Genomic DNA, 12122 nt, shown 5'->3' with positions numbered 1-12122 from the left:
CCCCTGCTGATCCCACCGGTGACCCCTGCTCATCCCACCGGTGATCCCTGCTGATCTCACTGGTGATCCCTGCTGATCCCACCGGTGACCCCTGCTCATCCCACCGGTGATCCCTGCTGATCCCACTGGTGATCCCTGCTCATCCCACCGGTGACCCCTGCTCATCCCACCAGTGATCCCTGCTGATCCCACCGGTGACCCCTGCTCATCCCACCGGTGATCCCTGCTGATCCCACCGGTGATCCCTGCTGATCTCACTGATGATCCCAGCTGTGATCCCTGCTGATCCCACTGGTGATCCCTGCTGATCTCACTGATGATCCCAGCTGTGATCCCTGCTGATCCCACTGGTGATCCCTGCTGATCCCACCAGGGTTTCAGAGTTTTTGTTCCAGAACCCCCGGAGTTCCTGCAGAAGTTCCTCCCGAGCCTGCTGGTGTCACACCCAGCCTGACGCTGTGTTTCCAGGCCCCACAGGTTTTCTGCTCACTGGCAACACCACAACAAACCCTAAACACAGCCCCAGCCTCCCTGGGGAGCTGAGCTGCTCCCTTCACTTCCCGAGAATTCCTGGCTGGCAGCTGATCCAGCTGTGGATCCAGCAGGGCTGAAAAACAAAGCACGGGATTCCCTGTCCTGCAGAGTTTCAGCTCATTTCTTTCAGGAAGCTTTGGATATTACATTGTTTAATCTCTATATCTCGAGTGGTTTAAGCCCTTCTTTTAGCAAAAGCTTCTTGGTGTATCAGCCCAAAATTCTTTGCAGTTTTTGTTTCTACTGCAGGAAGATAAAGCCACGTGTGGGCCGGGCATCTCTGATCTCGTAACGTAATGGAACCACTTCTGCTTTCCAGAGGGAGGGAGGCAGCTCAGCCCTGCTGTGAGCACATCAACCACACACACAGAGACAGAAACACAGCTCCTAAAAACCCTCCCCAGGGTTGTCACCCTACAACAGAGGGACTGGAAAAGTCATTCATGTTCTTTCGGCTGCCTACCCCAATTTTGTCCTGTAAAGACCTAAAACTCCCAAAGCCCTTCTGGGTTTTTATTTCTATTTAGTAATAAATGGTAATGGTTTATAAAGGGCAGCCTGTGAATTCAACTTCCTGCTGTTTTCTCATCATATTTTATTCTCTTTTTCAATAGGGAATCAGCTTTAAGGTACATCCTGGCAATTCAGATTCAATGTTCAGTCAGTTCTTTATCATTTATTTTCTAAATGCCATCCATGGCAAGTTAAAAAAAAAAGTAGTAAAGGAGGAAAGCAAATCCACACAGGAATGTGTTTTTGGGAAGTGCTCCAGAAATGCAGCTGGAGTTACACCTCCCTTAACCCTGTTCAGCCACCCCAGGACTGAGCCCCACAGCCCCTGAGCTGAGGCAGCCCCAGGGCTCAGCCCCAGCAGGGTTTGGGAACTGAGGAAAACCCAGGGCTCAGCCCCAGGAGGGTTTGGGAGCCGAGGCAGCCCCAGGGCTCAGCCCCAGCAGGATTTGGGAGCTGAGGAAAACCCAGGGCTCAGCCCCAGGAGGGTTTGGGAGCTGAGGAAAACCCAGGGCTCAACCCCAGCAGGATTTGGGAACTGAGGAAAACCCAGGGCTCAGCCCCAGCAGGGTTTGGGAGCTGAGGAAAACCCAGGGCTCAGCCCCAGGAGGGTTTGGGAGCTGAGGAAAACCCAGGGCTCAACCCCAGCAGGATTTGGGAGCTGAGGCAGCCCCAGAGCTCAGGGCTTGGGAGCTGGGGCGGAGTTCCTGTGGAAATCCCGGGGCAGCTCCAGCAGCTCCAGCGCTGTTTTTGCTGGCAGGTTTTGCCGGACACCTCCCGCAGCCGCAGCCCTGCACAGCTCGGGCTGCTCCTTGTGCCTCCGGCAGCTGCTGGGGCTGATTCCTGCTCTGCAGGGAGGGATGGCAGGGCCAGATAACGCCACTGACAGAGCCGCTATCGTGGGGCTCAGCTGCCGCTCCCTCCGCTCCTGGGGCAGCAAATGCGCGGGCAGAGGGGCAGGGCTGAGCCCGGTGCCCGGCCAGGGGGTACAGACGCCTCCTGTTCCCTCCTCAAGCAGAAAACAGCCTGGCTCGGGGGTTCAGCCCGTGAGCGAGGCCGTTTCACCCAGCTGAAGCTGCAGATTTCGGTTCTGTGAGTGCAGCCGCTCCGTGCCGGGCTCGGCACCACGCGGAGCCTTTGCCAAAGACTCTTCAGCACTTTCCTGCTCCCTGCCAAGGTCACTCTCCAGATAACACAGGAGAATTACCCGGAATTTAAAGGTGGTTTTTATTTTCCTGTTGATTCCTTTTGCCTTATGCAGTCCCCATTCAGACCAGGGAGCTGTAAAAACGCAGCCAAGGTATTTCCATGGAATTTGTCATGGTGCCATCGCGTTTACAAGGAGGTGTTCCAAAGGGATACGTTATCCAAGGTGCTGGATTCCTCCCTTAGGGAAACACCTCTGCCTCCCATTGCAAATGCCTCTGTTACATCTGCTCGGGGCTTAAATTGTACTGGAAAGGAAAATAAAGTGGAAATTAAAAAGAAAATAAAGTAAAAGAGGTAAATTTGAGCTTCTCAGTGGAAACATGCCTGTAAGAACATATCGGATGGATAACGAAGGGAAGCAGGAAGGTGCAGGTCGGCTGCTGCGGGCTGCCCTTTCCTCGGCCTGGGAGGACACATTCCCCTTCCTGCCCTCTTTGCTTCGGGTCTTTTCCTTTGGCACTGGGCAGCTTTGGAGGGAGGAGGGGTTTCCTAGAAGGAGAGGCCGAGGCAGAGGATTCCCGGAGAGCCGCTCCTGGGGATGCCCGGCGTGCCTGGCGGAGCGGGCACCGCGCCCCAGCCCCGCTCCCCACCGCGCTCAGGCTTTCGTCAGAGCCTTCCCGGAGCTGGGCTGAGCTCAGCGGGGCTGAGCTGGCCGGGAGGGGCGGGCGGGGGCTCCGTGCGGCTCGGACCAGCCCCTCAGGAGTGGCTCCTCTGCCCGGGCACTGCCGGAGGACCCGCCATGGGCTCCGGCCGCCGCTGCTCGCTGCTCCTGCTGGGGCTGCTGGGGGTGCTGGTGGTGCTGCCCGCGGCGTGGGGTGAGCCCCGGGGGAGCGGTGGGGTGAGCTCCGGGGGAGCGGTGGGGTGAGCTCTAGGGGAGGGGTGGGGTGAGCTCTGGGGGAGGGGTGGGGTGTGCGGAGAGCCTGGGACTCCGGGTGGGTGTTGTGTGAGTGCGGGAGTGCGCTCGGGTGTGCGAGTGTGTGTTCTGTGTGTTATCCATGGGAGTGTGCTATCCATGGGAATGTGTGTTATCCATGGGAATGCGTTATCCATGGGAATGTGTGTTATCCACGGCAGTGTGTGTTATTCGTGGGACTGTGTGTTATTCATGGGACTGTGTGTTATCCATGGGACTGTGTGTTATCCATGGGAGTGTGTGTTATCCATAGGAGTGTGTGCTCCATGTGTGTTACCCATGGGAATGTGCATTATCCACGGGAGTGTGTGCTCCATGTGTTTTCTGTGTGAGTGTGTAAGATCCATGTGAGTGTCTGCGTGCTACCCATGGGAGTGTGTGCTCCGTGTGTGTTTGTGCTCCTTGTGTGCTCTGTGTGTTCCTTTTGTGGGTGTGTGTGCTCTGTGTGTGTGCCCCATATCCCTGTCCCTGTGTGTGCCCCATATCCCTGTCCATGTGTGTGTGCTCCATATCCCTGTCCCTGTGTGTGCCCCATATCCCTGTCCCTGTGTGTGCTCCATATCCCTGTCCATGTGTGTGTGCTCCATATCCCTGTCCCTGTGTGTGCTCCATATCCCTGTCCATGTGTGTGTCCCATATCCCTGTCCATTTTTTTGCCCCGTCTCTGTGTGCCCCATATCCATGTCCCTGTGTGTGTGTGTTCCATACCCCTGTCCCTGTGTGTGTGTGCCCCATATCCATGTCCCTGTGTGTGTGTTCCATACCCCTGTCCCTGTGTGTGTTTGTGTGCCCCATACCCCTGTCCCTGTGTACTCTTTGTCCCCTGCTCCCTGGTCCACCCTTTCCCACAGGCTCTGTGTGTGCCCTGCCCGAGGTACAGACAAAAGCAGCAGAAGGAGCCCCGTTAATTCCCCGTTTATTTTCCCACAGGGGACTGCGGGCCGCTGCCAAATATCAGCCACGCCGAGCCCCGGGGGGACGCCAAACACCAGCAGAGCTTCAGTGTGGGCTCCGAAGTGACCTTCAGCTGTGTCCCGGGGTACACCAGGCGCCCCCTTCTCCCCGACACCATCCAGTGCCTGCCCAACTCCCGCTGGTCCAGCCTGTCCGACTTCTGTGGCCGTGAGTGTTTCCCTTCCTCTGGCACCAGGAGGGCACAGGCTGCCTGTGGAAACACTCACCGCTTTGCAATCGCTGCCTCAGGGTTTCCTCATCACACAGGATGGAGTGGTTTGGCCACTTCTCTTGCTGCCCCTTTTCCCTGCACTCCACCGAGGCTGTTGGAGCCATGTGCTGGCACTTGTGGGTTAATAAAAACAGAGGAGCATCTTGGGAAGTGCAGGGAAAAGGGAAGGACTGCAGGGGTACAGCACTGAGAGACCAGAGGAGGTTTGGCTTTGGGGATTTGGAAACTCCTCCAGTGAAAACTGGCTGCACTTTCCCACCTCAGACAATTCCCTGGAGGAAGTGGCCAGAGAGGAGAGCGCTATTTGGGGTTATCCGTGCTCTTAGTGAGGCTCGTGTGTTATCGCTTTCTGTTTACAGTTGAAAGCAAAATGTTTTTATTTTTACTGTGTAATGGGACATTTTGGTTGTCTCTGTGGTGCCCAGGCAGCTGTCCCAGACCCCCATCTGTGCCATCTGCTACCATATCACCAGAAGATCAAAGGCAGAATTTTTATGCTGTGAACACCACGGTGAGGTACATCTGTCGCCCAGGTTATGAAAACTCCACAGACCAGCTCCCCACCAGTACCTGTTTGGATGACTTAACATGGACACAAGTTCCTAGACTGTGTCAGAGTGAGTGTCTCCATGTCATTTCATTTTCTCCAATGCTGTGTTGCAAGTGCCACGTCTGTATTTTAAAACTGCTCTTTTCTAATGACATTTAACATGAAATGCCTGTTTTGACATTGCTATACTGCCATGAAAACAAAGTCTATGGGGTTTTTCCCAGCCTCAGTATGTCCTAAGGATAATCTTACTCTTTTTTTAGAGAAATCTTGTGGTATTCCAGCCAATCCAGAACATGGCCAAGTGACCATAAGAGATCATCTGCTGGGAGCAACAGCCAATGTGGTTTGTGACCGTGGGTGAGTGTGAGGCCATTGCCCACTGCACCCCAGTTGCCTGGGCAGAGTCACTGGGGTGTAAACTGTGACATGGGGCTGTGCCCATACAGAGTCCTCAGCACCTCTGTAGTGACATGTTCTTGGCTGGACACAACAAGGTGATTTTGGGATGTGCCTTTTGCCCCCACAGGTACAGACTAAAGGGAGCATCACCTTCCATCAGGTGTATCCTACAGGGAAACAAAGCTGTCTGGAGTCCTCTTCCAGCTTGTCAGGGTGAGTGAAGTTGTCCAGTGCTTGACTGGAAAAACCAAGTATTCCAGCTCAGGAACACTGAATTTTTGGTTTACTTCCCTGAGTGAAGTCGGATCAGCATCTCTGCAAGGGGAGAGCTGCTGTCACAAAGCAGGGATTCCCCAGGAGCATCACTGGCTCCTTCTGGCTGTGAAAGCCTGACAGAAACACTGTCCCCTCAGCCTGCTGAGGAGAGCATGCCAGGGGTTGTAGCCCTGGTTTCCTGCCTGAGGTGTTTTGGTTTTCTGAAATTCTTTTCCAAGGGAATTTTATGTAAACAGGAGAAATGTTTTTGTAACTATACCTTTGTTATTCATTCCTTTCCCTAGGAGGGACTTCTTGATGTCCCTCTGCTCTGACCAATGGGAGTGAAGAGGTTTGTCCTTGTGTCACCAATCCAATTGGTCTGTGTGAAATGGGATAAAAGGGAGACACATCCCAAGAATAAAGGAGTCATTTTCAGCCTTCTGAAGTCAGAGTCTTTGTGTTATTGTGGTGTAAAGCAGTGTCACAGGGGTCACCTCCTGACTTCTTTCCTCTTTCTCCCACAGTGATCTCCTGTCCCCCTCCTGCAGACATTCCCCATGGGCAGCACAGCGGGAACAGCTCGGGGGAGTTTGTGTTTGGCTCTGTCATAACCTACAGGTGTGAGCCAGGGCTGGAGCTGGTGGGACAGGACACCCTGCACTGCACCATGGACAACAACAGGGACAATGGCACCTGGAGTGGGGACCCTCCCACCTGCCGGGGTGAGCACTTCAGAAACTTAAATCTAAGGTTTTAGTGTATAGTAATACATATGAGCCAAGATGGAGGATTTGGGGTGTTGTCTGAGTCCTTCTTCACCTTCTTCTCCATGGGTTTGGGTGGTTTTCTGTAACTGGGTGAAAAAGGTTTGCACTGTGGGCCTTGGGTGGTCGTTATTGAGTCAAAAACATAAATAATATGGGTGTCACCTTGTTATTGGGTAATTAGCACTTAAATGACCTTGGAAAGAGTCAGAAGCTCTCCCTTTTACCCCATTTCCCTGGCTTGCTAGTCAGAGCTTGTGGCTTGTGAGCCTGTAAATACTGTAAATAGACAAGATATAATAAACATTCCAAGTTTGGTGTTTCCCAAGTTTTACTCATCCTGACCTTGGCAGAGAAGAAAAGAAGCCTAAACCTTTACAAGCACTCATCCCCCCTATTGAATTTCTCGAGGAGCCAGATGTATCCAGCTCTTGTGAGGGTTCAATACCTCTGAGGGTGTCCAGCACCTCACAGAAAATGGCTTAACATAACTACTGAGACTGCATGGTCGAGTGTGTCTTGAAGGAGCAGAAAGGTTTTAATAAAAGAAGAAAATAATGCAAAAACAAAAGAATAAAGCTGAGCACAGTGTAGGGACAGGTCCCACACACCTGCTACAACACCCTGACAATGCTCTGAGAAGCCTCGTGCTCTCCCTTGGATGATTTAGGCAAGTTTTTTTTGGCACACAGCCCAATGGAGAACAGCTACATTTCTGAGGAACAGGTAGAGACCTATCTGTGGTTTTGTCTTGGGGTTGAGCCAATTACTGCCAGGAGAGCAAAGAAATTTCTGGATCCTTTTACTTTATGAGAACAGCAAGGGGTGAGTCTTAAACTTTCCCTATATGGAAACACCTGCTCAGGTGTGGGGTGCATTTCCACATCCCTCCTCACAATCACCCCCTTCCCCAGCAGTTTGCTCTTGCCGGGCTGATAACTGCTCCTAACTGCATCCTGTCTGCACAGGTGTTCTGTAGGGTTTGTTTCTGTAGGGTTTGTTTCTGTAGGGTTTGTTTCCAGGGGAGCAGCACCTGCTTTGCGCGGTGCCAGGCTCTGCTGAGGGATGCCAGGAGCAGAGCCAGACGTGGTTTTACGTTTTCCCTGCAAGAGGAACAGGCAGAAATGCAATGAACCATGTGTGAAATTGTCAGTGACTGCAAAGCTGGTGGAGGGAACTTTGAAGGGATTTATGTCTCGTGTCCAACAACACCCAGGCAATGAAGCCAAGTGGAACGGCAGAATCCTCTCTGTCCATAAGGCCTGGAGTGCCACAAGTCACCTGCCCGTGTGCTGTTTGCTCGTCTCTGAACTATTTTATATTTTATGTACAAGTCGAGCACTGTATAAAATAACATTTTGAGTGTTTTTCCTTTGTCTCTCCCCAGTTAAAACCACAGCAGAGACAAACCAAACCAAACCCTCAGAAGAGAATCCTTACTGGCTGGGTAAGAGCTCCATTTCTTAGAAGTCCTGTTAATTGCTGTAATTGTACCACATTTTGGGCTTCATATTTTTAACACCCATTTCATTCTTTTACTCCCCAGCAAGTGTCCTCATCCCGAGTTGCATTGGTAAGTAGCTTAAAATTGAAATATTTTTCCTGCCCCAAAGCTGTTTGCTGTTAAATACCTGGAGCCAATGGTTGATTTCCCTCTCCCTTTCCCTTCTTTATTAGTTCCTCCAGTAGTTCTCGGAATTCTGGTTGGGATCATAATGAGACGGAAGGAGAGTGAAAAGCAGTAAGTGATGCTAAGCTGCCCCTCACAAATCATAATTTTCCCTGGAGATAAATGGATTTTTCCTTTCAAGCCCTGTACCTTCAGCACATTTGCATGGTTAGCACGATTTTTCAATGTTGCTAAGTTTCTTTTTATTCTACAAATTTTCTCCTTTCCATCTCTTCAGCTCTTACAATGTGAATTTCCAAAAGCATGAGATGAAGGGAAAGGATGCAGAGAGGCACCCGGGGGTTACAGCTGAGAAGCAGCAGCCCAAGTCCTGGAATTCCTATTTTTGGTAGGTTTGCTTGTTTTCCTGCCCAAAAAATTCATGTGCCAGACATCTGACTATAGCCAGGGGTCTCACTGGTGCTGAGCTCACCTGTGCAGAACATCTTTGAGCAGTTTTGGACTTTCAAATGCCACGATGAACACGCTGCTGTCCAAAGGGCTGCCTCACAGGAGGGTTTGGGTTTTGCTGGCTGCTCTCTGGATGGATTTTCCCCCATTTCTCTCATCCACAGCCACACAGGGAATTGCCACGTGTGTCCCAGGTGTGAGGAGCAGCTCCACAGTGACCTGGCTCCTCTGTCAGAGCCCACACACCGCGGCTGCACCGTCTGCCAGGACTGGCTGAGCTCCCAAAAACCCCGCACCTACTCGGTGCCCAGCATCAGTGACGGGGACAGGCAGAGCCCAGCAGGCACCAGGTACAGCATCAGTGGCTGCTCTTGCTCCTGCTCCCCTGGCACGGGCCCATGGGAAACAAAACAAGGGGGGAGACAGAATCTTTATGTGGATAAAGTGAGTTTTGCAGCTGGAATTCATGTGGTTCCTGTTTTAGCAGGAGCAAGGATTTATGTTTAGGAAATGGTGGGTCTGTTGGGCAGTAGGTGTTTTTGGGAAGCCGCACGCTCAGGTTGTTCTCTCTCTCTCTCTGTGTGTGCTCAGCTCTCCTGGCAGAGCCGTGGATGTGCTGAGGGGAAATGGCACAGGAGAAGCTGCTCCACAGTGGAGTGAGGGAGAGCAGCCCCTGGACCACCAAAGGTCAGTGTTCCACCTAAAAATACCCAGATGCCATGGGGAGCCTGGACAAAAATCAGCAAATTTCAAAATACAGTGGAACTGTGTTTATAGAGAATCCCAGAATGGGTTGGGTTGGAAGGAACCTTAAAGCTCATCTCATTCCCACCCTCTGCCATAGGCAGGGACACCTGCCACTATCCCAGGTTGTTCCAGGCCCCACAAACATGGCCTGGAAGGCCCGTCCATGCTCTCAGTGCGCTCCTCAATGGTTCTTCTCCACAGTGAGCACATCTGCCCCATCTGTGAGAGCTGGCTCCGTGCCCACACTGGCCAGGGTGACAGCAGTGCTGTGACACCGTGGGAGTGGCGGGACAAGGGGTGAGTGTGGCCCCTGCAGGCAGCTCCTGTCCAGCTCCTCTCAGCGCTGCAGTGTGTGCCCAAACCCAGAATTCACTGCTTAACTTAAAATAAAAATAGGTGGCAGTGTGTGAATGTTGGTTGTCCCTAGCCCTGTGCCAGGTGCCTGCTCAAGCAGAGGGATGTGAAACTGGGTGAGGTTTATTCAGATGATGCTTGTGACGTTTCCGTGGGTGTCTCTGGAGCAGCCTAGGCTCCTCAGCTGTGCTCACCTGGCCTCTGTTCTTTGGAGCTCTGGTTTTGGTTGAGCAGCAAAGAGCCTGCAGTGGAGCCTCTTCTCACCCACTGCCCGGTGCTTTTCCCACCTGTGGGCGTGGTTCATTTGCCTGTGGCCAGGTGAGGCTTTGGGCCTGAGCAGTGATCAGGTAAAGCCGTTTGTCAGTTTATTTATTTATCTTCTGACACTCACCCGTGCCAGCCTGGTGCTCCCTCAGGCTGACAAAGCTTCCCTAACAGAGTCACCATTGACAGAGGCAAATTCTTAGGAAAAACCACCTGAACATGGTTTGACGTGTATATCTGCTTGCTTTGGCTTTGGGAAGTGTGAACTCCCTGTTGCTGTGTTTGTTTCGGGGTTTTTCCATTTATTGCTGTGAGTGCCTGTTCTGCTGGCTCTGAGCCCAACCCTGGGGGAGCTGCTCCAGTTCTGCAGTCTTCAATCACTGCTTATTTGAGTTCAAAAAGGGAAATCGGGAAGAAAAGCGGCTTTTGTGGGTGCCGGAGCCTGTGCAGGGTGGTTTGGAGAGGGGCAGGTGCTGCCACACCCCGCCGGGGACTCACCGTCACCTCTGTCCCCACAGCCCGCCCGGCCCCCTCTGCCCTCTCTGCACGGACCGGCAGCTCCTGTCCCTGGTCCACGGGGACACCGGCAGCAGCCCCGTGTGTCCCCAGGCCGGGGAGGGGGCCCCGGCACACCTGGTGGCCCCGCAGAGCCCCGGCTGCCACTCCTGCCCCGTGTGCTCGGCGCCCGGCCACGCTCACCTGTGCGGCCCCAGCGCCGGCAGCCCACGGTAGGACCTGCACCCCGAACCTCGGGGGGCCTGGAGAGGGGACAGGGCCCAGAAACCCTCCCTGGGGTCTCTGGAGAGGGGGACAGGGCCCCAAAAACCCTCCCTGGGGAGGGGACAGGGCCCCAAAAACCCTCCTGGGGTCTCTGGAGAGGGGGACAGGGCCCCAAAAACCCTCCCTGGGGAAGGGACAGGGCCCAAAAACCCTCCTGGGGTCTCTGGAGAGGGGGACAGGGCCCCGAAAACCCTCCCTGGGGAGGGGGACAGAGCTCCAAAAACCCTTCTGGGGAGGGGGACAAGGCCCCAAAAACCCTCCCGGGGTCCATGGGGAGGGGGACAGTGCCCCAAAAACCCTTCCCGAGATCCCTGAGGAGGGGGTCAGGGCTCCAAAAAACCTTCCCCGGGGTCCCTGGGGAGGGGGACACAACTCCAAAAACCCTCCCTGGGGAGGGGGACAGGGCTCCAGAAACCCTCCCCAGGCCGAGGGGCTCTCTCTGATTCCCACTTGTTTCCCGTTGTAGGATAAATCCGGGAGCCGAGCAGGGAAGGGGAGCTCGGACACCGATCCCCAGGCAGGGATTCAGTTCTTAGTGCAATAAAGTGACCTGAAGTCGAGGCTCTGACTTCACCTGACCTGGCAAAGAAGCAGAAAAACCAAACATACTTCAAACCCACCCCTGTGCTGGTTTAATGCCCACTCTTTTTTTTTTTTTTTGTTTATTTTTCTATGAACAAAGTATTTTGCAGCTCTTAAAGCGAGACTTTAAACTGTCAGCAAACGTTTCTTTGCACTAGGAAAATAATTTCCTCCTTGCACAATCTTACAAGATTTATTTGTATTTCTTAAATTACTTTCTGTTTTTTAACTGAGGTTCTTTTCCTAGTGTGCAGATAAAAGTGCAAAATTTACAGTATTTATAGTAAAACTGTTTTGTAAATAAAAGGAATGTAAAATAAGGAATACTGGTATCCTGGCTCTGGGGTTTATTTCATACTTGTTAATCAAACCTTCCCACAGAGTGGCTTAGATGATTTTGCAGTCCCATTCTTTTCTGGATGTAACAAAGTTCATTAATTGCTTCTGCTCAATTAATTGCTGTTGTTGTAGTGGTGTCCTGTGCCTGACCCTTCCTGGGAACTGTGATGAGGGAGGGGGGGCAGTGCTCTGCTTTTCCCTCCTGAGAAAGTGGCCTTGAAGGAAACCCTGGCCCTGCTGGGTGGGACTGGAGTGCTTTGGAAGTTCCCTGGCACCTGGAATGCTGCTCTGAGTTCCTGGAATGCTGCTGAGGAATCAAGGGCAGCTCTCCCTGTGTGAAGTCACGGAGGTGCCAAAAACTTCCTGCTGTGAGCGAGGAGGCTCAAGAAATTCTTGAGCTTTGGGATCCCCACGTGTTTGGCTCCTCAGCACCACTGAGGGCACGCTGGGCCTGGGGGGGATTCAGGGGGCTCTGAAGGGTCCTGAGGTGGAAAGTGCAGCCCCTGCTGAGAGAATCAGCAGGGAGTGTCCTCCTGGGAGTGATCTGTGCTTACCTGCTTTGATCTAAGGAGGATTTGTGAGTCCAGCATCACCTCTGAGTACTGACAGCACTGAAAACCACAGAGTCCTCAGGGCTGGGAGAGACCCCA

General features: G+C 53.0%; 1 protein-coding gene and 1 long non-coding RNA gene across 4 annotated transcripts; one reads left to right on the top strand and one right to left on the bottom strand.

Annotated features, from left to right (window-relative positions):
• Positions 1 to 2252: 2252 nt before the first annotated feature.
• Positions 2253 to 2840, bottom strand: LOC310919381. The gene is made up of 2 exons (XR_014591814.1): positions 2578 to 2840; positions 2253 to 2498 (listed from the first exon to the last, which is right to left on the bottom strand). It is a non-coding gene; the product is annotated as an uncharacterized lncRNA (long non-coding RNA).
• Positions 2841 to 2941: 101 nt separating this feature from the next.
• Positions 2942 to 11448, top strand: LOC310919380 (complement decay-accelerating factor-like). Of its 3 annotated transcripts, XM_083878719.1 has the most exons (15): positions 2942 to 3068; positions 4097 to 4288; positions 4778 to 4969; positions 5166 to 5262; positions 5432 to 5517; positions 6087 to 6284; positions 7714 to 7773; positions 7873 to 7899; positions 8004 to 8067; positions 8234 to 8344; positions 8571 to 8756; positions 8998 to 9093; positions 9355 to 9450; positions 10290 to 10499; positions 11018 to 11448. In XM_083878719.1, the coding sequence occupies exons 1-15, from the start codon at positions 2993 to 2995 to the stop codon at positions 11085 to 11087; spliced, it is 1761 nt and encodes a 586-aa protein (XP_083734845.1). In that variant the 5' UTR covers positions 2942 to 2992; the 3' UTR covers positions 11088 to 11448. The 3 variants fall into 3 exon arrangements, with proteins under 3 accessions (XP_083734845.1, XP_083734846.1, XP_083734847.1); XM_083878720.1 differs by lacking the exon at positions 10290 to 10499; XM_083878721.1 differs by lacking the exons at positions 10290 to 10499; positions 11018 to 11448 and adding an exon at positions 9581 to 10232.
• Positions 11449 to 12122: the final 674 nt, after the last annotated feature.

Source organism: Zosterops lateralis (genome assembly GCF_965231275.1).
Source record: "Zosterops lateralis genome assembly, chromosome: 26".
NCBI lineage: Eukaryota > Metazoa > Chordata > Aves > Passeriformes > Zosteropidae > Zosterops > Zosterops lateralis.
Note: the sequence above shows the minus strand (reverse complement) of the source record. Positions and strands in the feature narration are given on the sequence as shown.

Coding starts and splice junctions, on each gene's coding strand:
- LOC310919380 (XM_083878719.1), top strand. CDS start 2,993: ATGGGCTCCGGCCGCCGCTGCTCGCTGCTCCTGCTGGGGCTGCTGGGG. Junction 7,774..7,872: donor AGAGAATCCTTACTGGCTGG/GTAAGAGCTCCA, acceptor TTTACTCCCCAG/CAAGTGTCCTCATCCCGAGT. Junction 9,451..10,289: donor TGGGAGTGGCGGGACAAGGG/GTGAGTGTGGCC, acceptor CTGTCCCCACAG/CCCGCCCGGCCCCCTCTGCC.